Source organism: Mustela nivalis, assembly GCF_964662115.1.
Source record: "Mustela nivalis genome assembly, chromosome: 1".
Classification (NCBI taxonomy): Eukaryota; Metazoa; Chordata; class Mammalia; order Carnivora; family Mustelidae; genus Mustela; species Mustela nivalis.
In genome coordinates this window covers 115,993,340-116,018,327 of record NC_139020.1, presented here as the reverse complement: position 1 = coordinate 116,018,327, position 24,988 = coordinate 115,993,340, and the positions used below count along the sequence as shown (strand labels likewise).

The following is a 24,988-nucleotide window of genomic DNA, read 5'->3' as shown; positions in this document are numbered from 1 at the left end:
CAGCGATGGCTAGCTGGGCTCCTTCCATAGTTTGGCTATTATGGACATTGCTGTTATAAATATTGTGCTGCAGGTACCCCTTCGGGTCACTACATTTGTATCTTTGGGGTAAATACCCAGTAGTGCAATTGCTGGGTCATAGGGTAGCTCTATTTTCAACTTTCTGAGCAACCTCCATACTGTTTTCCAGAGTCACTGCACCAGCTTGCATTCCCACCAACAGTGTAAGAGAGTTCCCCTTTCTTCCCATTTTATTTTATTTTATTTTATTTTATTTTATTTTATTTTATTTTATTTTATTTATTTGACAGGGAGAGAAAGAGGAAGGGAAGCAGGTTCCCTGCTGAGCAGAGAGCCTGACACGGGGCTGGATCCCAGGACCCTAGGATCATGGCCTGAGCCGAAGACAGAGGCTTTAACCCACTGAGCCACCCAGGCACCCCCCTTTCTTCCCATTTCTTGGTTGGGTTATTTGTTCTTTGTGATCCAGTCATTTTTTCAGTAGGATGCTCTTTAGCCTCCATGTATTTGAGTTCTTTCTAAATTTCTTCTTATGATTTCAGTTCAAGTTTCAAAGGAATGTGGTCTGAAAATATGCAGGGAATGATCCCAGTCTTTTGGTTCTGGCTGAGACCTGATCTGTGACCCAGTATGTGATCTATTCTGGAGAATGTTCCATGTACACTCAAGAAGAATGTATATTCTATCACATTAGGATGGAATGCTCTAAATATATCTGTCCTGTGTCCATGTGGTCCATGTGTCATTCAAAGCCCTTGTTTCCTTGTTAACCTTCAGCTTAGATGATCTGTTCATTGAGTGGGATGTTAAAGTCCCCTACTTTTATTTATTAGTATCAATGTGTTTCTTTAATTTTGTTATAAATTGGTTTATATATTTGGCTGCTCCCATGTTAGGGGCATAAATATTTGTAATTGTTACATCTTCTTGTTGGACAGACCCTTCAATTGTGGTAATAGTTTCCTTCCTCATCTCTTACTACAGTCTTCAGTTTAAAATCTAATTTCTCTGATATAAGGATTGCTACCCTAGCTTTCTTTTGCTGTCTAATAGCATGATAAATGATTTTTATCCCTCTCACTTGCAATGTGGAGGTGTCTGTGGGTCCAAAATGAGTCTCTTGCAGACAGTATATTGATGGGTCTTGCCTTTTTATCCAATCTGATACCCTTTGTCTTTTGATTGGAGCATTTAGCCCATTTACATTCAGGGTAACTGAAAGATATGAATTTAGTGCCATTGTAATACCTATAAGTGACTGTTACTGTATATTGTCTCTGTTCCTTTCTGGTCTATGTTACTTTTGGGGTCTCTCTTTGCTCAGAGAACCCCTTTCAATATTTCTTATAGAGCTGGTTTGGTGACTGCAAATTCTTTCAGTTTCTGTTTGTCCTGGAAGCTTTTTATCTCCCCTTCTATTCTGAATCACAGCCTTGCTGGATAAAGTATTCTTGGCTGCATATTTTTCTCATTTAGCACTCTGAATATACTAGTCTATCCTGGCCTGCCAGGTCTCTGTAGATAGGTCTTCTGCCAGTCTACTGTGTCCACCCTTGCTACTTTTTATCTTGAGCTACTTTTAGGATATTCCCTTTTCTCTGAGATTTGCAAGTTTCAGTATTATATGTTGAGGTGTGGACCTATTTTTACTGATTTTGAGGAGGGTTCTCTGTGCCTCTTGGATTGAATGCCTGTTTCCTTCCCCAGACTAGGAAAGTTCTCTGCTATAATTTGCTCCAATATACCTTCTGCTCCCACTTTCCTCTTCTTCTGGGATCCCAGTTATTCTAATATTGTTTTACTTTATGGTATCACTTCTCTCTGAAATTCTCCCCCTTGTGATCCAGTAGTTGTTTATCTCTCTTTTCCTCAGCTTCTTTATTCTCCATCATTTAGTCTTCTATATCACTAATCCTCGCTCTTGCCTCATTTATCCTAGCAGTTAGAGCCTCCATTTTTAAAAAGATAGATAGATTTATTTATTTATTTATTTATTTATTATCAGAGAGAGAGAACACACAAGCAGGAGGCATGGCAGGCAGGCAGAGAATGGAGCCCGATGTGGAACTCAGTCCCAGGACCCTGGGATCATGACTTGAGCCGAAAACAGACACCTAACTGACTGAGCTACCCAGATGTCCCAGAGCCTCCATTTGTTAACTGTTTCTCATTAATAGTCTTTTAAATTTCAAAAGGTTAGATTTTAGTTCTATCATTTCTCCAGAAGAAATTCTCCAGTGTCTTCTATGCTTTTTTCAATCCCAGCTAGTATCTTTATTTATAATTGTTATTCAGAACACTAGTTTTACAATCATACTTATGTCCATACTGATTAGGTCCCTGGCCATCAGTACTGCCTCTTGTTCTTTTTTTGAGGTGATTTTTTTCTGTCATGTCATTCTTGCAGAAAGTGGTCACTTTTCTGTTTGTAGAACTGCCGCAATTCTTTTCTTAGATCTCCACTTGAGTTCATAGGCATTCAGAATTACTTAATAGCTCTCTAGCTGAACTCCTAGAACAAAACTAAGGTCTCCTACTCCTCTACCATCTTGGACTCTTTGATTCTAAGAGTTTTATAGTTTTAAGTCTTATATTTAAGTCTTCAATCCATTTTGAGGTAATCTCTGTATATCATATATAGTAGGGTTTATTCTTTTGCATGTGGATAACCAGTTATCCTAGCACCATTTGTGGAAAAAATATTCTTTCATCACTGAATGCTCTTGGTACCCCTATCAATATCTTTGCTCTTAACATACAAATAATTATATGTGTGTGTGTGTGTGTACACGTACGTACGTGTGTGTACACTTTGGTCATCTTTCTTTCTTTTTTTTTTTTTTAAAGATTTTCTTTATTTGTCAGAGAGAGCGAGCGAGCGAGAGCGAGCACAGGCAGACAGAGTGGAAGGCAGAGTCAGATGGAGAAGCAGGCTCCCTGCGGAGCAAGGAGCCCGATGTGGGACTCGATCCCAGGACACTGGGATCATGACCTGAGCCGAAGGCAGCTGCTCAACCAACTGAGCCACCCAGGCGTCCCTGGTCATCTTTCTTAACTGTGTGATATGTTATTAAAAATAAACTTCTAAAGAATATTTGTGAAGCGCCTTTGGGCAATAGAAAGGATCATTTAAAATGTAGTGAGATAGATACGAAAAAACTACTATGGTAATCCAGGCAAAAGATAATGGTGGCCTTGATAAAGGCAGTGGTGACCAAAAAAGTAGACAGATTCCAGGGATATTAAAGAGCTAAAAATCACGGAACACTTTTGATTGATTGGATGTAAGAGGTGGGAAGAGGGAGTTGTCAAAGATGATTTCCAGGTTTCTGGATTGATAAATAATAATGTTTTCTACTTAGAGAAGCAACTTAGTTAACCTATATTTAAGTCTTATGGATTTAGGAAAGTTAATTTCCATGTCTATAACTTTAAAATATTGCCATATATTTAGAAACATCTGGCTATATTACCGTTGTGGTGCCCCAGAAAAAGGAAAAATGCCATAAAAATCACCACTGCCATGATTTTACTAGTGACTCACACACTCCAGTGTTTCTGTAACCTCCTGGTATCTTAAAGAAACTAGCATTGTTTATAAAAGGGCTATAAATAGGTTGTTAAACAGAGCAGCAGGACCACTTTTGTTGGCCATTACTTGCCCAAGAATAAATGGGAAAGAGTTATAATGGTACTAAAAGAAATCCAGTGTTTTCTTCTTTCTTTTCAAAAATATGGATTTCCCAACTTGGTCCGCTAAAAACTATGAGAAGCAATGGTAACCTAGTAGGAATGAACATGGTGCCTAGGTGGTGGTGGTTTTTTTTGTTTCATTTTTAGGTAGGCTCCATGTTCAGTGTAGAGCCAAACAGGGGACTTGAACTCATGACCCTGAGATCAAGACCTGAGCTGAGATTAAGAGTTGGACACTTCATCAACTGAGCCACGCAGACACCCACAGGTTGTGGTTTCTAAAATCTCTTCTCCACTAAATGGAACCAGTGATTCTTGGAAGACTGGCTGATGCCCAGATCTAGGACAGGATGTTTGCCCATGAGCCTGGCACATCCTGTTATACCAAAAAAAGGAAGGAAGGAAGCTATCAAAAACTAGTGAGTCTTGTCAAAAGGACTCAGGAGCCCACAAAGAAAAAGACTCCCATTGGAGTAATTTAAAAACAGTATTCTACTGCTTTACCAGAAAGTTCTATTGCTTTAATAATCAGGAATCTACATATCATCAGTTTCATTTACAACTTTAAAAACTTTAGTAGTTCCTTTATATTAGCATGGCCTCTATTCATTATAAAATAAATCTTACAATGCCTGGAATTTTGATCTATTCATTACTACACCTAAGGGACTTAAAGATTTATTGGAAGGCAGCTATGCTCACCACTATACCACCAATGCAGACCCAAGATTTATTGAATGAATGAATGGAGTTGGTATAAGTAAAGATAGCTAACTGCACAAAATTCAAATATTTTACTTCAGGGTAAAATATATTTTCTTAAGCTAATATTAATTTCATCTGAATATTAAATTCAATATTCATTTCATTTTAATAAACAATGCATGTAATATTCTCATAGCTGTCTTACCCAGTGTCTTCCATTAATGCCAGAGTGATTCGAGAGAAGACTCGGTTCTGGGTGTGAGAACCAGTCATTGCTTCATTCTGAAAATCAACAGATTTTAAATTAGAAGACTAGACCTCCTAAAACTCCCAATAATTTCCATTATTTTGATGTATATGTAAAATGTCTCAAGTGTGAAAGGCTGACTTATTCACTTAAACTAGTGAAATATAGAAACCTTCTTTAAAATAACAAGGAAGTTTAAAGAAAGATTTGCTTTCTGACTTAAATATCTACATTGTGTACAGTTTCCTAAAATGGCAGATAACCACCATTTAGGACTTTGACGAAAATGAAGATAAATATAAGCAAACAGAAATACTGTAAAAATATTACCCAATCTAGACAAAGTAAAATGAGTGGTTGAAACAGATGCCCATAAAATATTGGAAGGGATGGTTTATTTGTCTGAATTTTTTTAAAAATGGTTTTATAACCCTCAATCTTATGATCACAGAAATATACATTAACATGCAAAGTAAGTATCACAAAATCATAGGATCAAAGAGTTCTATGAGGGACCTAAAATGTCATCAAGGTCTACTATCTACTCAATGTTTTTACTCACATCCTAAAATTCCTACAACAACTCTGAGTATTCTTCAAATCCTTATGCTGAATGCTGGATGGTCACCTCAAGTACTTTAATATCATTAAAAAAAGTAGTTCATGGGGGCACCTGGGTGGCTCAGTGGTTAAGTGTCTACCTTTTGCTCCAGTCATGATTCTAGGATCCTGGATCAAGTCCCAAGTCAGGCTCCCAGCTCAGCAGGGGCATGCTTCTCCCTCTCCTGGCCCCCCACTCATACTCTCTTGCTCTCTCTCTCTTTCTCTTAAATAAATAAATAAATAAAATCTTTAAAAAAAATTAGTTCAAAGACACAAAGTTGATTTCAGAGAAGGCAGCTGTTGATGAAATTAATACTCTCAAGTTTCTACTGCAGAGTGAATAAATTTTCATGTGTGACTAATCTATGGTTTTCTAATGGGAATCACTTGGGAAATATGCTTAAATAAAATTAAAAAAATTAAATTCCCATGGGAGAAATGAATATAATGTGTCTTTCATAAGTTTCTATCACTATTGATTTATGGTCACCTGATAAGAATAGTCAGCACAAAGCATTAATTTCACTCTTTTGTAAGCCACAGTTTGGAACTTCCCCATGTGCACTGACTCTTATGGGGATGTCCCTTACAGAGATCTGGAAGTTATATCTATGGAACTGTTAAAAAAAACAAACAAACATATATTAATTCTTATTTGGGACATAGTACTTCTAAGCCAGGCTGGTTCTTACATCCCTCTGTTATGGCCTTATGCTCCTGTATTTGAGCTGTAGTAGGGTGGGGGAGAGGCATGGATGACAGTCCCTAGTCTGCTGTGTGGAGCACAAGAGAAATGCCTGACTTCTGTCATGCTCCCATGCTGCACATTCTTTCCTGTATCCTTCTAAGTGAATCTTTCTTCATTGTGGCCTGTTAGGTCTTGTGAGCTTAAATGCTGCTGCTTCTTCGTTTTGTTTTTTGTTTTTAAGATTTTATTTATTTATTTGACAGAAATCACAAGTAGGCAGAGAAGCAGGTAGAGAGAGAGGAAGGGAGGCAGGCTCCCCTGAGCAGAGAGCCCGGCAATGGGCTCGATCCCAGCACCCTGGGATCATGAAGGCAGAGGCTTTAACCCAATGAGCCACCCAGGGGCCCCACTTGAATGCCTCTTTAGTTGAACCTAAGAACACCCACTGGAATGCCACTCCTGAAAGGTATCACAGATATAAATAAACTGCTCACCACAACATTTTAATTTTTTAAAAGATTTTATTTATTTGAGAGAAAGTACGAAAGACAGTGAGCACAAGCAGGGGGAGCAGCAGGCAGAGGGAGAAGCAGACTCCTCACCAAGCAGAGAGCCCAATGTGGGACTCAATCCCACAACCCTGGGATCATGACTGGAGCTGAAGGAAGATGCTTAACCGAGTCACCCAGATGCCCCATCACAACATTTTTAAAATAAAAAATTTAGGGGTGCCTGGTTGGCTCAGTTGGAAGAGTGTGCAACTCTTGATCTCACAGTTTTAAGTTCAAGCCTCACACTGGGTGTAGAGATTACTTAAAATCTTAGAAATAAAATAAAATTAAATTAAAATATTTAAAATGTTAATGTTAATGTTAATGTTGCTCATTAACATAGGTCTATTGTTACATTTCATATAATACTATGTAATTGTTAAATCATGTTGGTTTATAATGACTTTTCCCTGGATTTTAGTATTTTGTGGAACAAAGCAATAGCAGTTAAATATAAAATACACTAAGACAGCTAAACACAGCCAACTGAGGAATGCTGGTACTATGCATGACCCATTCACTCCATGTTCTTCCACTTGGTTCAATATGACCAGAGGCTCTGTTTTAAAAGTGGTTATTGCCTGGCTCCCTCTAATTTTGTACATGTTAGGCTTGCCCCCATTACTCAATTTATAGCCTTCCTTACAATTACCATGGCTTTTTGTTGTTGTCTAAGGTAAAGAAATACTATAGTAAATACAGGAGCTTACTTATTGGAAATATCTTTAAAACTGAGCTAGTACTTTTATTATGACTTACTGCTTTTCTTAGTGGTATGTTATTTGTTTTTTCCATGAGTCTTGTTATTTTTAGTGTTTAATTTTGAAGAAAGAGTTTTTTTAGGAAAGCATACATTGCATTATAGGAGGAGCCCTGTACTGCTTGGAAAGATGTCAAGATACATCATTAAGTGGAAAAGAGTTCACAAATATATGACTCCATTAAAAAAACAAACTGTGTGTTGGTGTGTATATCTCTACATTTATATAACATTTCTGGAAGGATATACAAAATATTTAAATAGTGATTACATCTTAAAGTAGATCTGGAGCACTAAGGGAAAAAGGAACTTTAAGTTACCATAGGTTTTTAAGTATACATAGGGTCCACCTTATGGAAAAGCAAGGGAAGTGAGTGGAAAAGAGGAGGAGGACTTATTTTAGTGGCTACCTATCAAACATTTCAAGTTTTAAAAAGAGACAAGGAGTTAATTAACAAACAATAATCAGGAAGGACAGTTAAGATTCATTCTAGTTCATTATTGAACTAATTGACCTTGTTAAGGGGGAACCAAACAGAAAAAAAAGAGAAAAATAATTTTACTTCATAATCCATTATACTGTTTGAATAACCTGAATAAGAATTACTTTTATTTATTTATTTTTAAAGTTTTTTATTTTTTTAAGGATTTTATTTATTTACCAGAGAGAAAGTGAGAAAGAGTACGAGCATGGGGAGTGGCAGGCATAGGGAGAAGCAGACTCCCTGCTGTGCAAGGAGCCCCATGTGGGACTCGATCCTAGGACACTGGGATCATGACCTGAGCAGAAGGCAGATACTTAAGTGACTCAACCACCCAGGCGTCCTGAGAATTATTTTTATTAAAGAAAAAATATGTCTTGTAACATTTTTAAAAAATATTTTGTTTATTTATTTGACAGAGATTGTGATTAGAGATCACAAGTAGGCAGAGAGGCAGGCAGAGAGAGGGGGAATCAGGCTTCCTGCAACCAGACAGCCTGATTCAGGGCTTGATCCCAGGACCCTGAGATCATGACCTGAGTCAAAGGCAGAGGCTTAACCCACTGAGCCACCCAGGTGCCCTCTAGTAAAATGTAAAAATAAACTGACCTCTAATAACCGCTTTTCCCAATGATTGAGCTCAGTGCCCATACCGCCTTGATTTTCAAGTTCCATTCCCTCCAGAATTGGACAGTTAAAATGTTTTCGTGCTTCATCCTGAGAATCAGAAAAAATTAAATAAACCCTACAGAAATATGATAACAGCAGATTCTTTATCTAACCTAATCTAAATATAATAAAGTAGCCATTAAAGAACTACTTTGGTGAGAAGTGAGAACATCTTTTAAAAATATGGTTTTTACTATAATTAAATAGAATATTCTGATACTATTACACTCTTCTTTGCTAGTAAATTATTATTTCTCTTAATATTTTCTTCCTCTATTTGAAGATTTGGGCTTTAAGTGACATTTCAAAAAGGATACAGACTAACATGATTGCTATTTGTAACTACTGTATCAACATTTTTAATGAAGGTATAAACTGCTCTTAGTATAGATACAGTCTTTGAAACAAAAATAAATTCTTCATTAGAATATAATTTTGCTCACTTGGTTTTTTCTCTCCTTTGGTTAGAAATTTCCAGTGATGAGAAATATCCCAAGAACAATGCAAAAGTTCCAAAGGCAGGGGTGCTGGCTGGCTCAATCAGTAGAGCATGTGACTCTTGATCCTGAGGGCATGAGTTTGGGCCCCATGTTCGGGGTAGAGTTTATTTTAAAAATAAAAGTGGGATGGTTAATTTTACATGTCAACTTGGCTCAGCCACAGTGTCCAGATATTTGATCAAACATAATTCTGAATGTTTGAGTAAGGGTGTTTTTGGATGAGATTAACATGTAAATTAAGTAAAGCAGATTACCTTCCATAATATAGACAGGCCTCATCCATTCAGTTGAAGACTTAAAAAGAACAAAGATTGACTTTGTCCAAGCAAGAAGGAATTCTGCCTGCTTACTGCCTTTGGATTCAAACTGTAACTCTTCCCTGAGTGTTCAGCCTTCCAGCCTACACCCTCAGAGTTTGAGCTCCCCAACCTCCATAACGGTAGGAGCTATTTCATTAAAATAAATTTCCTTTTCTCCCTCCATCTATTTTCCCCCCTCTTTCTCAGTCAACACATTCTGTTGGTTCTGTTTCTCTGGACAACCTTGACTAATACAGACAGCATAGGAAAGGATCAGCAATTACACAAACAGTACCAGTGATCCTAAGAGGTACGACAGTAGAGGAGCACTGGCTTAAAGCAATGATTTAAAATGGAGCCATGAGAATTACTGCCAAATTTCCATTTCTTCATATTTCTCTTGGCTTGTAGCTTTACTGTACTGCCTTTATATCATTTTTCTTATTATAGGTCCTGAAATTTAATCTTAAATTCTTTTTTTAAAAAAGATGTATTTATTTATTTTAGAGAGAGAAAGACAGTGTGCATGCACAATTGGGAGGAAGGGCAGAAGGAGAGAGAATCTCAAGCAGACTCCATACTGGGCACAAAGTCTCACGAGGGGCTTGATCCCACAATCCTGAGATCATGACCTGAGCTGAAACTAAGAGTCAGACATTTAACTAACTAAGCTACCCAGGTGCCCCTAGTCTTAAATCCTTAAACAATAATGATCAGTAAAGAAAGAACTATAAGAAAGGAAAAGAGGAGATGGGTCAGGAAACGTGAAGAAGTTGGGTTAATACGTACAACAACACGAGGTGTTACTAGAAGATACACAGTGTGAGAAATGATCTTATTATCTCGAACATTCCACAATCTCTCCACTTTTCGAACTACTTTATCACTCCATTGATATAATCCAAGACTGCAATTAAAGAATAAAAGACAGTCATTTTGCAAATTCAGCACAACTTTAAATAGTAAAAGTGTTTATGAACATCAATATGAAATTAAAATATTGGACTTTACTATGTACCAAGTCTTTGCAAAGTACTTGACATTTTCTAATTTAATCTTTTCAACCTTCTGAGGTTATCACTATTTTGTAGATAAAAAGACAGAAGTTTGGAGAGATGAAGAAACTTGCCTAAGTTCACATAGCTAATACTTCGTTCAGATGACAATGAATTACTTCCTTTTAATAAATTTATTGGATAAAACAAAAGCAAGTCCAGAGATATATCCAAGTATATAAGAAAACTTAATAAATAATAACAAAAAATGTCATTTTAACTTATTGGGCAAGGGTAATTTACTTAATAACTGTGCTGTAAAACTGGTTATCCATTTAGGAAAAAAGTTAAATCCCTATTTCAGACCATATACAGAAATAAATTCCAGGAAAATTGAGCAAAAATGGCAGACCTCTGAAAATTCTATTCATGAAAACAATGAGGAAAGTGGCAAAATGCCTAATCAACTTTTTCAGAACTTTGTAAATTAACTAAAGACCTGCAGCAATCCAGGAAAGATTTATTTTTTTAAAAATGGATAAATTCAATAAGAACAGTAAGCTTTGTAGCATTCTCCCATGCCCTCACTCCAGTCATATGGCAGCCCTGAAACTTAGAGCCCACAATCATGGTGAAAGCCAGCAACCTGACAGCCACTATAGAGTGGGCAGATCATGGTTGACTGGAAGAACGCATTTAAAAAAAAAAAAACCATAATCCAACCATGTCCACAAGAAACACAGCTCAGACTCAAGGACAGAATTAAGTTGAATGTAAAAGAATGAAACAGATATACCATGCAAACTGTACCCGTAAAGAAAGCTGGAATGGCTATACCAATATCAGACAAAATAGACTTAAAACAAAAATTGTTAATAGAGATAAAAAGGGACATTTTATAGTGATGAGTCACTCCACCAAGAAGATATAACAGTTATAAACATATATGTATCTTACAAAAGAACCCCAAAATACATGAAGCAAAAATAAATTCTGAATGAATTAAAGCTATGAATGTAAAAAATTCAAATAATAATTTAATTGAAACTATGAATGTAGAAAATTCAAATAATAATTTACCAGAAAATATTTAGGAGAGTATTTTTATAATCATTGAAGGGCAGAAGTTTCTTAAGCAACAGAAGAAAAAATATGATAAACAAAATAAGTAAATGGGATAAATATTTGCAACAAATACAAAAAAAGGATTAATATCCTTAAATTATAAAGTACTCTAACAAAATCATTAGAAGAGGAAACATAACCCAAGACTAGCCAAAAAACATAAATAGGCTGTGATCAAAGAGAAAATTCAAATGGCTAAAACCTTAGCAGTAGTCCTAGAAATACAAGATAACATCTTTTACCAAACTGGCCTAAAAAAAAGATCTATACTATCCAGTAATGTAAGGTAAGCATTCATACAACATTGGTAAGATATAACAACATCAATTATAATAGACATCAATTTTGCCTTTTCCTATAATCCGTATCGCTTTTTTTGTTTTTTTTCCCTAGATGACTTTTTTTTTTTAAGATTTTATTTATTTATTTGATAAAGAGAGATCACAAGTAGGCAGAGAGGCAGGCAGAGAGAGGGGGAAGCAGGCTCCCTGCTGAGCAGAAAGCCCGATGCAGGGCTAGATCCCAGGACCCTGAGATCATGACCTGAGCCGAAGGCAGAGGCTTAACCCACTGAGTTACCCAGGTGCCCCAGTTACTTCTATCATTAACCCTATGAATCTCATTTCCACCACTAAAACAGAACAAAGAAGCTATATATTTTCCAGCATTACTTTACAAAAATTTTAAACAGACATAATGTTGACAGAATTGTAAAGAGAACACCTGTATCACTGATAACCATACAATTAATACTTTGCTATATTTGCTGTATCATATATCTGTTCATCTACCCATGCCTTGATGTTATTCTTTTTTTATTAGTTTATTTTTTTATTTATTGTATTTAAATTCAATTAGCTAACATACAGTACACATCATTCGTTTCAGATGTAATGTTCAATAACTCATCAGTTGTAACACCCCAGGCTCATCACATCATGTGCCCTCCTTAATGCCCATCACCCAGTTACCCCATCTCCCCACCCACCTCCCCTCCAACAATCCTCAGTTTGTTTCCTATAGTTAAGAGTCTCTCATGGTTTGTTTTTCCCCCTCCTTGACTTCCCATTCAGTTTTCCCTTCCTTCCCTTATGATCGATCCTCTGTACTGTTTCTTTCCTTTTTTTTTTTTTAAGATTTTATTTATTTATTTGACAGATAGAGATCAAAAGTAGGCAGAAAGGCAGGCAGAGAGAGGAGGAAGCAGACTCCCCACCAAGCAGAGAGCCTGACGTAGGGCTCGGTCCCAGGATTCTGAGATCATGACTGGAGCCGAAGGCAGAGGCCCAACCCACTGAGCCACCCAGGTGCCCTCTCTGCACTGTTTCTTAATTGCTTTTATCTTTTTCCACGGCAAAGTCATGTTTAACCAACCATAGCAATCAAATGCAGCAAGAAAATAAAGAGCTTTTACCTTATTAATAATTCCTAATATCCTCTTCACTATCTACATTTCTAGACAAATAGTTTCTCCAAATAGATATGGAAGGGACAATCCAACTCTTCATATGTTTACCAACTGTATTTCCTATTATCCTCTTATATCCATTTATACTTTAAGATTTCCTGCTTTTGAGGAATATCCTGAGTACAAGAAAGCACTGCAAATTATCAGCTTAACAATAGTTCTTATGAGTGGCATAAGGAGGAGGCTCTCTCCTCCTTACCTACATCACTTATGTATTTGATGCCTACTTCACCACTTATGTTTCCCATGAAGACCACAATTTTAGGAAAGGCCAGACTCCTCCTACACCACCAAATGAATATGAACTATCTAAGAAGAAAAAACATATTTCCAATTAAAATTTGTTTCTTCACATGTACTTTAAAAAATATCATGATGAATAAAACATTATCTGCTTTAGTATTTAATTCTAGCTATTTTAATAGAGATCTCTGTAATTAAAGCAAAATATACATCAAGTGAACAAATTTTAAGTGAAAGGTTTAACTGTTTATTTCATATCCATATACCACTAATCTGATAAAGACAGGGAACACTGTCAGTACCACTGGAAGACTTCCTTGTGCCCTATCCTAATCTATACTCAACTTATATGCCATTTAACAGCTTGGGCCTTCAAGACCACTTATCTGCCTTTTATCATTGCTCTTTTTTAACTCCATACAAACGGACTATCTGATCTCTTTTGCCCAAAATTCTATCTGTGATATTGATATATGCTATTGCATGTAACAATAGTGTGTTCTGGGGCACCTGGGTGGCTCAGTGGGTTAAAGCCTCTGCCTTCAGTACAGGTCATGATCCCAGGGTCCTGGGATCGAGCCCTGCATCGTGCTCTCTGCTAGGCGGGGAGCCTGCTTCCTCCTCTCTCTCTGCCTGCCTCTCTGCCTACTTGTGATCTCTGTCAAATAAAGAAATAAAATTAAAAGAAAAAAAAATTAAAAAAAAAAACAATAGTGTGTTCTTTTTTAGTGCCTTATAAGTTTTCTTTTTTTTAAAGATTATGATTATTATTTTATTTCATTTATTTGACAGAGACAGTGAGACAGTGGGAGAAAAAGCAGCAGGCTCCCTGCTGAGCAGGGAGTCTGATGTGAGATTGGGTCCCAGAACCCTGGGATCATGACCCAAGCCATGTGTCCTATAGTTTTCATTTATATGAATACATCATAACATATTTATTCATTCTTCTATTGATGGATCTTTTGATAGTTTCTATTCTTTGGTAATTAATTACAAAACTGCCACAAACATTTTATTTTATTATTTATTTGACAGACAGAGATGACAGGCAGAGAGGCAGGCAGAGAGAGGGTGAAGCAGGCTCCCTGATGAGCAAAGAGCCCGATGCATGGCTCGATCCCAGGATCCTGAAATCATGACCCGAGCCGAAGGTAGATGTTCAACCCACTGAGCCACCCAGGTGCCCCCGAACATTCTTGAGCATGTCTTTTTGTGCACATATCCTCTTAATGTAAAGATCTAGAGAGCTTATATAAATGTATGCAAATAGTTACAGTTCTGTGATTGATATGCTATAAAAATTTTTTTTGATAATTTTTTTTTAGTGTTTCTTAGTATTATTTATTTTAGGCCCTGACTCTATAGATTGCTGGTAACATGCTGTGCTAAATACAGTTTCAGTTCATATATAAATATTGCCATGAGAGGCAGTAATTATTAATAAGCCAAAATATAATCAAACTACATTTTCCTATGGCCTAACTATACCGTATAGTGTTAGAAGTTACAACGTGGTAAAAAAGACCTCTGCTGGCAAGAAGAGTCCTGGTTCTTTGGACAAGTCACTTAAGTTTTCTGCATCTTAACAGCTTCATCTCTAAAATGAAAAGGTAATGCTAAGTGACCTCTTTTATCCCATTTTAATAGCTACAGCTTTTTTAGGTTAGTCATGAAGCCACTATTATTTATGGCACCTAACATGCCATGATTCTAAGATTTTAGTCTTAGTGCCCTTCTAAAAGAGAAGAACAAGAACAAAAATAACAAATACCTGTAATTAAAAGGTGGGAGACCATCTGCAAATCTTGAAGTCAAAGGATTTCCATCTTTATCATGGTAAAACGCAAACAGGCCAGCAGAGAAACCCTATAAAAAAAAAGTTTAAAATGTCTCACAGAGAAAAATATCAAGACTGATTATACACATCATAGCATGCTACTATCAAAAGAGAACACTGATAGAACCTCATAAAAGCACGTGGCCAATATTTTTAAAGGAATTTGCCACATGCTGGAACTAGACAAAACTTCAGTATTCCGTCTTATGAATTTTAAATTTCAATTACCTGAGGTAATTGTATGTGAAGAAATCCAAAGTACTAGTGACAACATTCTTTGGTACTGGTATAAATAAGAAATACATGTGTTTAAGAATGATTTGTATTTATCACAGTTTATCCCCTTCTCATGAACTTATTACATAAACTCTACAATTGCATCCAGGGAATGTTACCACTGAGAACAATTAACAATATAGTTTAGAGTAGGGGGTAGGCAATCAAATGCATTCATAAAAATTCAAAGTCTTTAATCCTAAAGTCCACATTTAATATATATCTGTACTTAACAAGACTAGAAGTGTGTGTGTGTGTGTATACTTAGGAAAAAATGGAAACATATATCAAAATATTAGCTGTGGTTCTTTTGATGGTAGGGTAATGTGTAAAATCACTCATATTCCCCCAATTTTTTGGTAATATAAATTTGTTATATTTAGAGTCACAATTTAAATACTATTTTTAAGAAGTCTTTAATGAATGAGATAATGGATACTTCACATAAAGGTTCCCATTCACTATCCTTACCCTCCCATAACAGATGGGCACACACACATAAAATTATTACCATTTGATATCTCTTATTTCATTAGTGAGATTTCCTTTCTTGCTGTCTTTCCTAATCTAGTAACTCAGACAAAGTACTTTTGTAACTACTTCTTTATGTATGTTTTGTACACTGAGAATATGTTATAACTTATATCTAAATAACTAACAATCACAAATGATCATTTAATTAACCAATTCCTTTGGCAAATTACTTTGCTTCACAACTGGGGCCTCTGTGTCATTCAAGGCTTGACAAAATGATTAATGGAATCAAAATTATTCTTTTATTCCTGCACTTCTTCTTCTTTTTTAATCTCTGAAGATGCAAAGGACACTTAATTGAGTCAGCTAGGGAAATCTGAATTGTTCTTTATCTACAATTCACTGAAGTTATACAAAGCTTAAAATAGTATGATTTGCCTCATCCTGTATAATATTCTAAATACACATTTTTCCCACTCTATCAGCTTGAAAATTCTTCTAAACACTCACATCTTGAAAGCTTATTAGGTATGTAAAGCACCACTGTAATCGATAGCTATTAGCATATATAACTTTAGGGGGAATCTCTGTTAAAAATATAATTCTTGCCATTGTCCAAGATGGGTTTTGAGACTTAAGCTAATATTTAAAATTTCTTAGGTTTTTACAATTTTTAAAACAATTCAAATATGCAGAAAGTAAAAGAGAACTGGAGGCTTATGTGTCTTCTTTAAGGTTAAGGTGTTAATTTTATCGTATTTTCTTTAAACTTTTAAGAAATAAAACACTGCAGAGTAAATATGGTTGAAGCCCCATTACCTAACTCTTTCCTCCCTCTCCCTAGAAGTAACCACTACCAAAAAAAAAAAAAAAAAAAAAAAAAAAAAAGTAGGGGCACCTGGGTGGCTCAGTGGGTTAAAGCCTCTGCTTTCGGCTCAGGTCATGATCCCAGGGTCCTGGGATGGAGCCCCGCATCGGGCTCTCTGCTCAGCAGGGAGCCTGCTTCCCTTCCTCTCTCTGCCTGCCTCTCTGCCTACTTGTGATCTGTCAAATAAATAAATAAAAAATCTTTAAAAAAAAAAAAGTAACCACACCTTGAAGTCAATGTGCATAACTTTCATACATGCTTTTACAGTCAATGATATCTAGCTTTAATTTGTGATTCCTTGCCTGCTAAAGTAAGTCTGAATACCTTCTCACACATTTTTCAGTCAATTGGAATTTTTTCTTTTGTGAATTGCCTGTTCATAACATTTATAATATAATCTATCTCATGCCTGGGATCTCTGCATTTATGTTCACTTACGTATTCACTTAAAACCTGTTGTTCTTCTTTGTTTCTCTCAACATCAAATAACTGTAGTTTTTAGGTCTTACTTAGAATGATCCTTGTCTTTCACCTCAATTAGCAGGTTCAGTTTACTTTTTTAAATAAAAGAAAAAGACATGATTCATGTTACAATCCCCTCCCCTAAAGGACATAAATGCTGTCTGGTTACAATGGAGTTTCATGGAGTCATTCAATGCTGATTTTAAGACAGGTTTGCTTTTCAAGGTCATACATGACAGCTCACTAAGTAAGACTAACACATAATTACCACTAATTTTTTTTTAACACCCTACTATTCATAGCATGGTCCTGGAGCATTTCTATTTTATCTTATTTAATCTCCAAGAAGAAAAAATCCACTCTAGTATGTACTACCATTATCATTTAACAAATGAAACTAAGGCTTGCAACAGCTAAATAATTTATACAAGAGCCCAAAGATTTTCAGTGGTGGAATTAAGAAGATTCACACCTAAATCTGTGTGATCTATTCTCTCCCAATGACTACATTTTACTACCATCTATTTTCTAAATACATAAATGGCATCAAGACAACATTTCCTAGGGTCTTAGATAACTTTAATTAATTTCCTGGACATATTATAAAAGTTCACTAATCTGGACAAATAGGGTAAATGGAAGGAGAGGTTCTGAATAAGTAAATTTAAATTTTAGAAGGCCTAAGCAGCTCAAGAGGCCTTTTGCACTCAGATCTCTGTAAAAGATAAGAAAGATCTACAATAGCATTATCAATTATCACTTTAGAGGAAAGTAAGTTTCTCTAAATTACTGTTTTTTTTTAAAAATAGTAATCATTTTCTCAAAACTCCTATTTACCCAATGAATTTACTTGCTTAATTATTTTAGGTAGTATAACTCAACCAAGCCATTATCTTAATCATTAAAAATTCTCTATTGGCAAAGGCCTAATAATCTAGGTTTTACTGACATAAATCTAAGAATCCAAAATTTAACATACACATCAACATGACAGCATAATAAGCAGAAAATCAAAGCACCAAAAAAAAAAAAAAAAAAAAGAACAGTAGTTAACAGCAAAATTTACCAGGGCATGAATAATCTCATGTTTTACTGTGGACAGCATCCCAATAAACTCCTGAGGCTGGGTAGAGATCATATTTGGACACAGGTTAGCATATCCTGCTATTGGCCTGTTAAAATAGACATTGAATTTTTTATTATATTCCAGAAAAATATGTATTATGATATTTACTAACCTCTACTTTTATCACACACCCCCAAGTTTTTATTTAAATTCCAGCCAGTTAATACACAGTACAATATTAGTTTCAGGTACTAACCTATACTTTTCTATAAAACATTGACAAAGGTAAGAAAAGTCTTTGCTAAATATCGAATGTCGTTTTGTACCATAACATCTAACTCACTGTCTTATACTTTCAAGACATATACCTCTGTTTTCCTATGGTGTGGCTCATTAGCACCAGTCCTCACAAAAGGAAAGTTAATATAAAAAGTAAAATACATTTCAGTGTGATTTTATAAAGTATGTTAATATATACCAAAAGAGGACTGAGAAACTTAAATTCTAACACTAGTTTACTTGCAAAATCATTTTTGACTTCAGCATTTAACTATATTTACAGGCACAGGGGTAAACAGGTTGGTGGAGAGGGAAGCTAGATGTACAATAGGATAATAAGCAAATCATTTAGGGTGCTCACCTTTCTTATGACCATCTTGCTATTCCCTTACTAACATGGCCTTCATTCACATAAAGTTTTTTTTAATCTTTCCATCATCTTCTTTCAGAGTCTACATTTAATTCTATCACTTTCTGAGCCTAGAACCTGAGAGTGAAAGAGCTGATTCACCCTTGAATAATTCAGTCAGTTCCACCACGCACCTACCTGTTTTTCAAAACTGTGGCAAACAGACAAGAGTAAGGAAATCCAAAGTCCTTTCTCCCACCACTACCCTAACATTTTACCCTTTAAAATGTAACCATCTTTTCCAAAGTAACATTTGCCTTATTTAAGTAAGAAACACACAGCATACTTTGTTCACACTTGAGAACAGACTTATACCTAAAAAGTATGACTGTTACTTACTTACCAGAACACTGCCACATGACCTCTAAAATACAAAATGGATGTCATGGCCAGGCTTAAAACCCATAGGGACCTCCCACAGCATTTACAATAAAACAGCCCTATCTCTCCGATGCATTTCCTTAAGTTCTCATCCTCAAACCCAGTGTCCACAGAAGTGGCTTCTAACAGCAACAGGCACACATGGATTTTTCCTAACTTACATCTTTCTCAAGCTCTTTATTTGGCTGAAGCTTACCAATGCTCAGGTTACACCTAAAGTTTCCATTTCAAAGAGGCTGTCTTTGCCATAATTTAGATTATGTTTCCCCCTTTTTTCCTTTTATGTTACAGCACCCTTTTCCCCCCTATAATTTATCACGTTTTGAAATGACATTTATTTCTAAGTATATTTGGTATCTGTCTCCCTCTGGAATTTGTATATTCTGTGATGCACGTACATGTGTCTGTTTTGTTCACCTAGTCTGCTGGCAACATATTAGGCACTCAAATATTCATGGAGTGAATTAATGTGGCAGTTTTGAAGGAAAGTTTCTCAAGTAAAAGATTAAAAAAGAACTGAAGATACACTTTTTCTTCCAACATCAACATCAGAAGAAACCAAATTCTTTTCCCAGATATGAGAAGACAAAGAAGGGTGGCTTCATATTCACGGATACAAATAACACTTACTCTTTTTCTTTTTTTTAAATTTTATTTATTCATTTGACACACAGAGAGAGAAATCACAAGTAGGTAGAGAGGCAGGCAGAGGGAAAGCAGAGAGCCTGATGCGGGACTCGATCCCAGGATGCTGAGATCACGACCTGAGCCAAAGGCAGAGGCTTAAACCACTGAGCCACTCAGGTGCCCAACACTTACTCTTTTAGTTACTCATTTATATCAAATATGAACTGAAAGTTAAATTGCTTTAAACATAATAGCAGTGCAAAGAAACTGAAACACATCTCTGGGTTATGGGATTCTCATCTGTGTGATGGCTCCTATGCTGGATTCTCTCACCAAAAGACAACTAGATATTTTACGTATGTTCAGCATTGTCAGATGCTGACAGGAGATGAACTAATCTACAATATCATCTCAACATGGAATTTTATATCCCTCTCCCAACTTTTCCAAGGAAGCCACTCTATTCCCAATACATAAGGTTCACTTTAATATCTTTTATTAAAAAAAAAAAGTAATAAAAACTCATTGTGAAAGGATATATATCAAAACAACATAGAAATATATAAAGAAAAACATGAACATTCTGTTCTACAACCTTCTTCCCTCTAAATTTCACTATCAGAATTAAATGTTATCAATAACTTTGGGGGGGTGGCACCTGAGTGGTTCGGCGGGTGAGGCCTCTGCCTTTGGCTCAGGTCATGATCTTAAGGTCCTGGGACTGATCCCCACAACCAGCTCTCTGCTCAGGCAGGGAGCTTGCTACCCACCCCCTGTCCCTCTCTGCCTGCCTCTCTGCCTATTTGTGATCTCTGTCAAATAAATAAATAAAATCTTTAAAAAATAATTTGGGGTGCTTTATTTTTTAGCATAACCAGTCATCCCAGTTTGTCCAGGACTGAGGGGTTTCCCAGGATACGAGATTTTCAGTTCTAAAACAAGGGAAGTCCAGGCCAAATTGGAATGGCTGATAATCCTAATTATTTCTTTTTCCTTAGCATATTCAAGTACATATATAAACATATATAAATATAAAAATCCTATTATATATACTGTTCTACAATGGTTTGACTCTCAATAGTATATTGGAAATGAAATTGTGTGTGTAGGTGTGTGTGCACAATCCATATAGTTTAGTTCAAATTAAGGTAACCATGATTTTGTAGCACTACTATTAGGAAGGTATATTTCACACAGACATCTACATTAAGAAAGTACCTCATTTTATGAGATAATTTATCATTCATTTAGCACTCCAAATACCACATTTCCTTGGTACTGAGACACCATTAATTACAAAAAATCTTAAAGCCAATGACAACTTCTCAGGAAAAAAGGAATACTCTATTAAATACATGTATTTTCACTAAATAATGGGGTGTGTGTGTGTGTGTGTGTGTGTGTGTGTATGCAAAAACATATAACACTTTCTTTTTCAGTATTACATTCAATCATTTGACTCTAAGCTTTCCCAACATTTAGAGGCTAAAGATTTTTGGGTAGATTTCACAGATCATCAGTTATACAGCATCATGGTAACAGACTATTTTGCATAATCCATGAGGATGATTTTGACCATATCTTTAACACCTTTAGGTAAACATATACCAGTGTTTCCTTTGTATTGCCTATTTGATTCAACTAATTATTTCTTTTTTATTTTCCTCAAATGAACAACACATCAACAGAAATGAAATAGCTCTTTAAATTCAGCTAGTCTTGACAGAGGAACATTCAAGACCTCAGCAATGGTCCTAATATACACATGAACTGGTCACATTAACTCTCCTAGATTTGAGAATGTTACAATCTATCCTGAGACATGACGATTTCTACTATCTTCAACTGATCTGTTTGGAGTATGACAGGCAATCTTCTGCATATACAATAACATTTTATTTCAAACCTGCTTCACTGAGAAATTTTTTAAAAATCTTTTGTAAATAGAGAGCCTCTAAATATTTTAAGTGATAATTTATCTAAGTGAAGGACACAGCAAGTAATGTAACAATTAGATGAACAGTTATTTTGAACATCTTACAGATTCAACAGAGGTGCCAAATTTAAGTTAAAATTGTTTCCTTAGGTATTTATTTACTTCCAAAGGACTCTCCACAGTAGACTTTTTCTCTGGAGCTGGTACTGGCATTACCATAATGATAACAGTTCTATCACCTGACACTCTCCCCTTCCCCCCCATCCCCCCCTACGCCCTGTCACCCCCACTCCTCCATCCAAGCAGGGTACAGTTTCTTACAACTGGAGGCCAGCTAGAAAATGCAAACATCCTGTATTCTAAATGCTTAGGACTCTTTTTAAGAATTCCCATATTAGATCTTGGAAATTAAGTCTCAGGGGAAAGTTTACCTGTCCATTTTTGCTTCCTGCTGACAATAGGCTGCATAAGAGATGATGTTTTCATGGCTGCACCTCTCGGTGGCCAGAGCACCAACATACAGAACAAAGTCTGCATCCCGGACGCCCTCTTGGTCTTGCACACCCACTGTCACACAGGACCACTTACCCCCACGGCAGACCCTGCATCGCTGCGCCCGTGGTGGGCAACGGAAAATCAAACCAGAGACAAGATTAGTTGTAGAGATTTTTATTTTATGTGAATCCAGATTCTAAATTCATATGATTTAACAGTTATTATCCTTCAACTTTTATCAAAATCCATTCCTACCTCTACTCAGTTCCTATCTCTAATTCTGAATTTATTTTGCTAAAATTTCTACTTTATGAGTGATAATAAAAATCTATAATCTTAATTAAAACAATCAATTGTTTTTTAAGGGGAGCTAACCAGGACGTAAAAAAAGACAGAAATAGATAAGGTTTTAAACTTTTAAACTTTGACAGTGAAAATTACAAAGGACCTTCTTGTGTATGTGTATATATATATGTGCATATTCCTAGGAATCTACAATTATTTCAAAATTAATTAATAAAAAGCTTTTTATCTAATAGAAATGTATTTTTCTATTACAAAGCAATTTGTGTATCTTGTTAAAAATTCATATAATACAAACATACACAAAGTAAAAAGTTAAAGTCATCTTTTACCTTTTAAAGATGAGTTTAAAGGGTAAAGTCACCTCACCATCACTCTTGTTTCTAGTTTTCTAATCAAATCTTTGCCCTTGTAACATCTGTTTTTTAGAGAACTTCTCTCAAGCTCCTAAACAATTATGAACTCCAACTTACAGTTTAAAAAATCAGTAAATTGTGATTTTTTTGTGTGTAAATAATGTTTTCATAGAGAGAAAAAAACAGAAATCCTCATTTTATTATATTGTTTACTCTTGTTTCTCTAATACATATATTTATAATTTTTCAGTTCAATTACTTTAACCTATTAATAGCATTAAAAGAAGTTGTGATTTTTAAACACTCTTTTCCATGATCACTCATGTATTAAAAAAAAAAAATCAGGACACCCTCAACCCTTCTTACATCAAGATGTAAGAAGCAGAATTTGGAGAAACCAAGAGAATGAGAAATAAAAAATACTTCAGAAAAAAAGGAAAGCAATGCCTTTTTTTTTTTTTTAAGATTTTACTTTTAAGTAATCTACACCCAATGAGGGGCTCAAACAAACTCATGACCCAGATTGATCTGCATGCTCTTTTGACTGATCCAACCATGTGCTCCAAGGACTTCTTAAAATGTCTACAAAATGCCTCTAAATTTCTTGGGGAAAAAGTTGGATAGGCAATTAACAAGTTTTTTAAATTTTTAAACGTGTCCCTAAAATCTTTTATACACTATCAAGAACTCTGAGAAAAGAAATAAAAGCTGAGTAAATTAGTTGTATGAGGGCCAACATATAAGCCTCTAAAAGCCTTATGGAGCTTCAAATAACTTAATAAAAAAATTACAAAGAAAACTTCATCTAAACGTAAGCTTAATTTTGGTTACAAAGTAAACGTTCAAGTAATATATTCACTTTCTAGAAGTAACCAGAGAACAGTTCAATAGAGAAAAACAGCTACAGCAATAATCATATTTACAAATGTATATGTATAATAAATTGGTTTTCCGGTATACACATTTAAAATTTTTATCTTTTTACTGATAAGTAATATATCCTTAATATGAAAAATCAGAACATTACAAAATTACATAACTTACCAAAGAAAAGCCCCCCCACTCCAACTCTTAAAGAAAACCATTAATATTTTGGTATGGCTCTAGATTCTTTAGTGTGTGTGTACACCTCTAGATTGTTTCATAATTTTTTATTATATATGTACATACGTTTTTATTTTTTATGTTTTTCAGTTTTATTAAGTTTAATTATCGATTATAATTCTTAAATAAAATAGGCTAACTGATTTTCAACCTTTTTTTCATTTAAGACCTAAATATCTTTCCAAGTCAGTAGATGGAGATCTACTTCATTCTTTAATAGCTGCACAGTATTCCATTATAGGATTATACCGTAATTTAATACTAATATAGGATTTATAGTTTTACAAAGAATATCCTTGAACACATATTGCATATTTGCAAGTATTTTTATGGAATACATTTCCAAATTGGGTTGAAGCACACCATACATATTTTTTATTTTAAAAGATAATGTCAAATTGCCCTTCAAATATACTTAGTATATACCTGCTAAAAGATGTTTTGGAAGATAAAATTCTAAGCTGAAATGATTCAGCAGCCCCAGAGACAAGTTGAAAAAAAGAGAAAAAAAGGAAAGAAGGTATCATCAAATTCATTTGAAAATAAATGAAAGAATAAAATGAGAAAAATGAAGCTTTTGAACTTAAAACTATAAAAACTTTTTGGTTACACTCACAGATTCAAAATCTCCATCTCTCAGTTTATTCTAAAGAGTAAAAACAGAGCTGCTAAGAGTAGGGTGAATTACCTGGAGGTGCTCCTCAGGCACTATAACTGGGCCACATTTTGTATGCTCTGCAAATTCCCCAGTACAGTATCTATGGGGATCATTTTCCTTCTGTAGGTATCGGTTTGTTGCACGTTGTCTTCAGTCATTTGTACATCCAAATTCAATTACAAAAAAAAAACCCATAGAAAAAAGAAAGAAAACTAGTTCACAGCAGTTAAAAACATTAAAAAAAAAAGCTATTATACTAGTTCATTAATAATAATTACTATTTTTGTTAGAAAAGTGGACTAAGAAAGAATTTTGGTTGCATGGGAAATTCTCTAAAACTAGGTTTTCAGACACCCAAATAATTCATAAGCCTCTACTGTAGACACATGAGGGAGGGAGGGGATGTGG

General features: G+C 35.2%; 1 protein-coding gene across 3 annotated transcripts in view; it reads right to left on the bottom strand.

Moving 5' to 3' along the window:
- LMLN (leishmanolysin like peptidase) overlaps window positions 1-24,988 on the bottom strand; it is an 85,787-nt gene that overhangs the window by 45,978 nt on the left and 14,821 nt on the right. For all 3 annotated transcript variants that reach the window (XR_014303006.1, XM_082699911.1, XM_082699912.1), the window contains exons 5-11: window positions 24,611-24,728; window positions 22,096-22,274; window positions 18,033-18,138; window positions 14,821-14,915; window positions 10,008-10,125; window positions 8,360-8,467; window positions 4,625-4,701 (exon numbers count right to left, since the gene is read on the bottom strand). Coding sequence is in view for 2 of the 3 variants with exons in the window: in XM_082699911.1 (XP_082556037.1) it covers window positions 4,625-4,701; window positions 8,360-8,467; window positions 10,008-10,125; window positions 14,821-14,915; window positions 18,033-18,138; window positions 22,096-22,274; window positions 24,611-24,728 (801 nt within the window). In the remaining variant the exon portion in view is untranslated. The remainder of the gene's footprint in view (window positions 1-4,624; window positions 4,702-8,359; window positions 8,468-10,007; window positions 10,126-14,820; window positions 14,916-18,032; window positions 18,139-22,095; window positions 22,275-24,610; window positions 24,729-24,988) is intronic.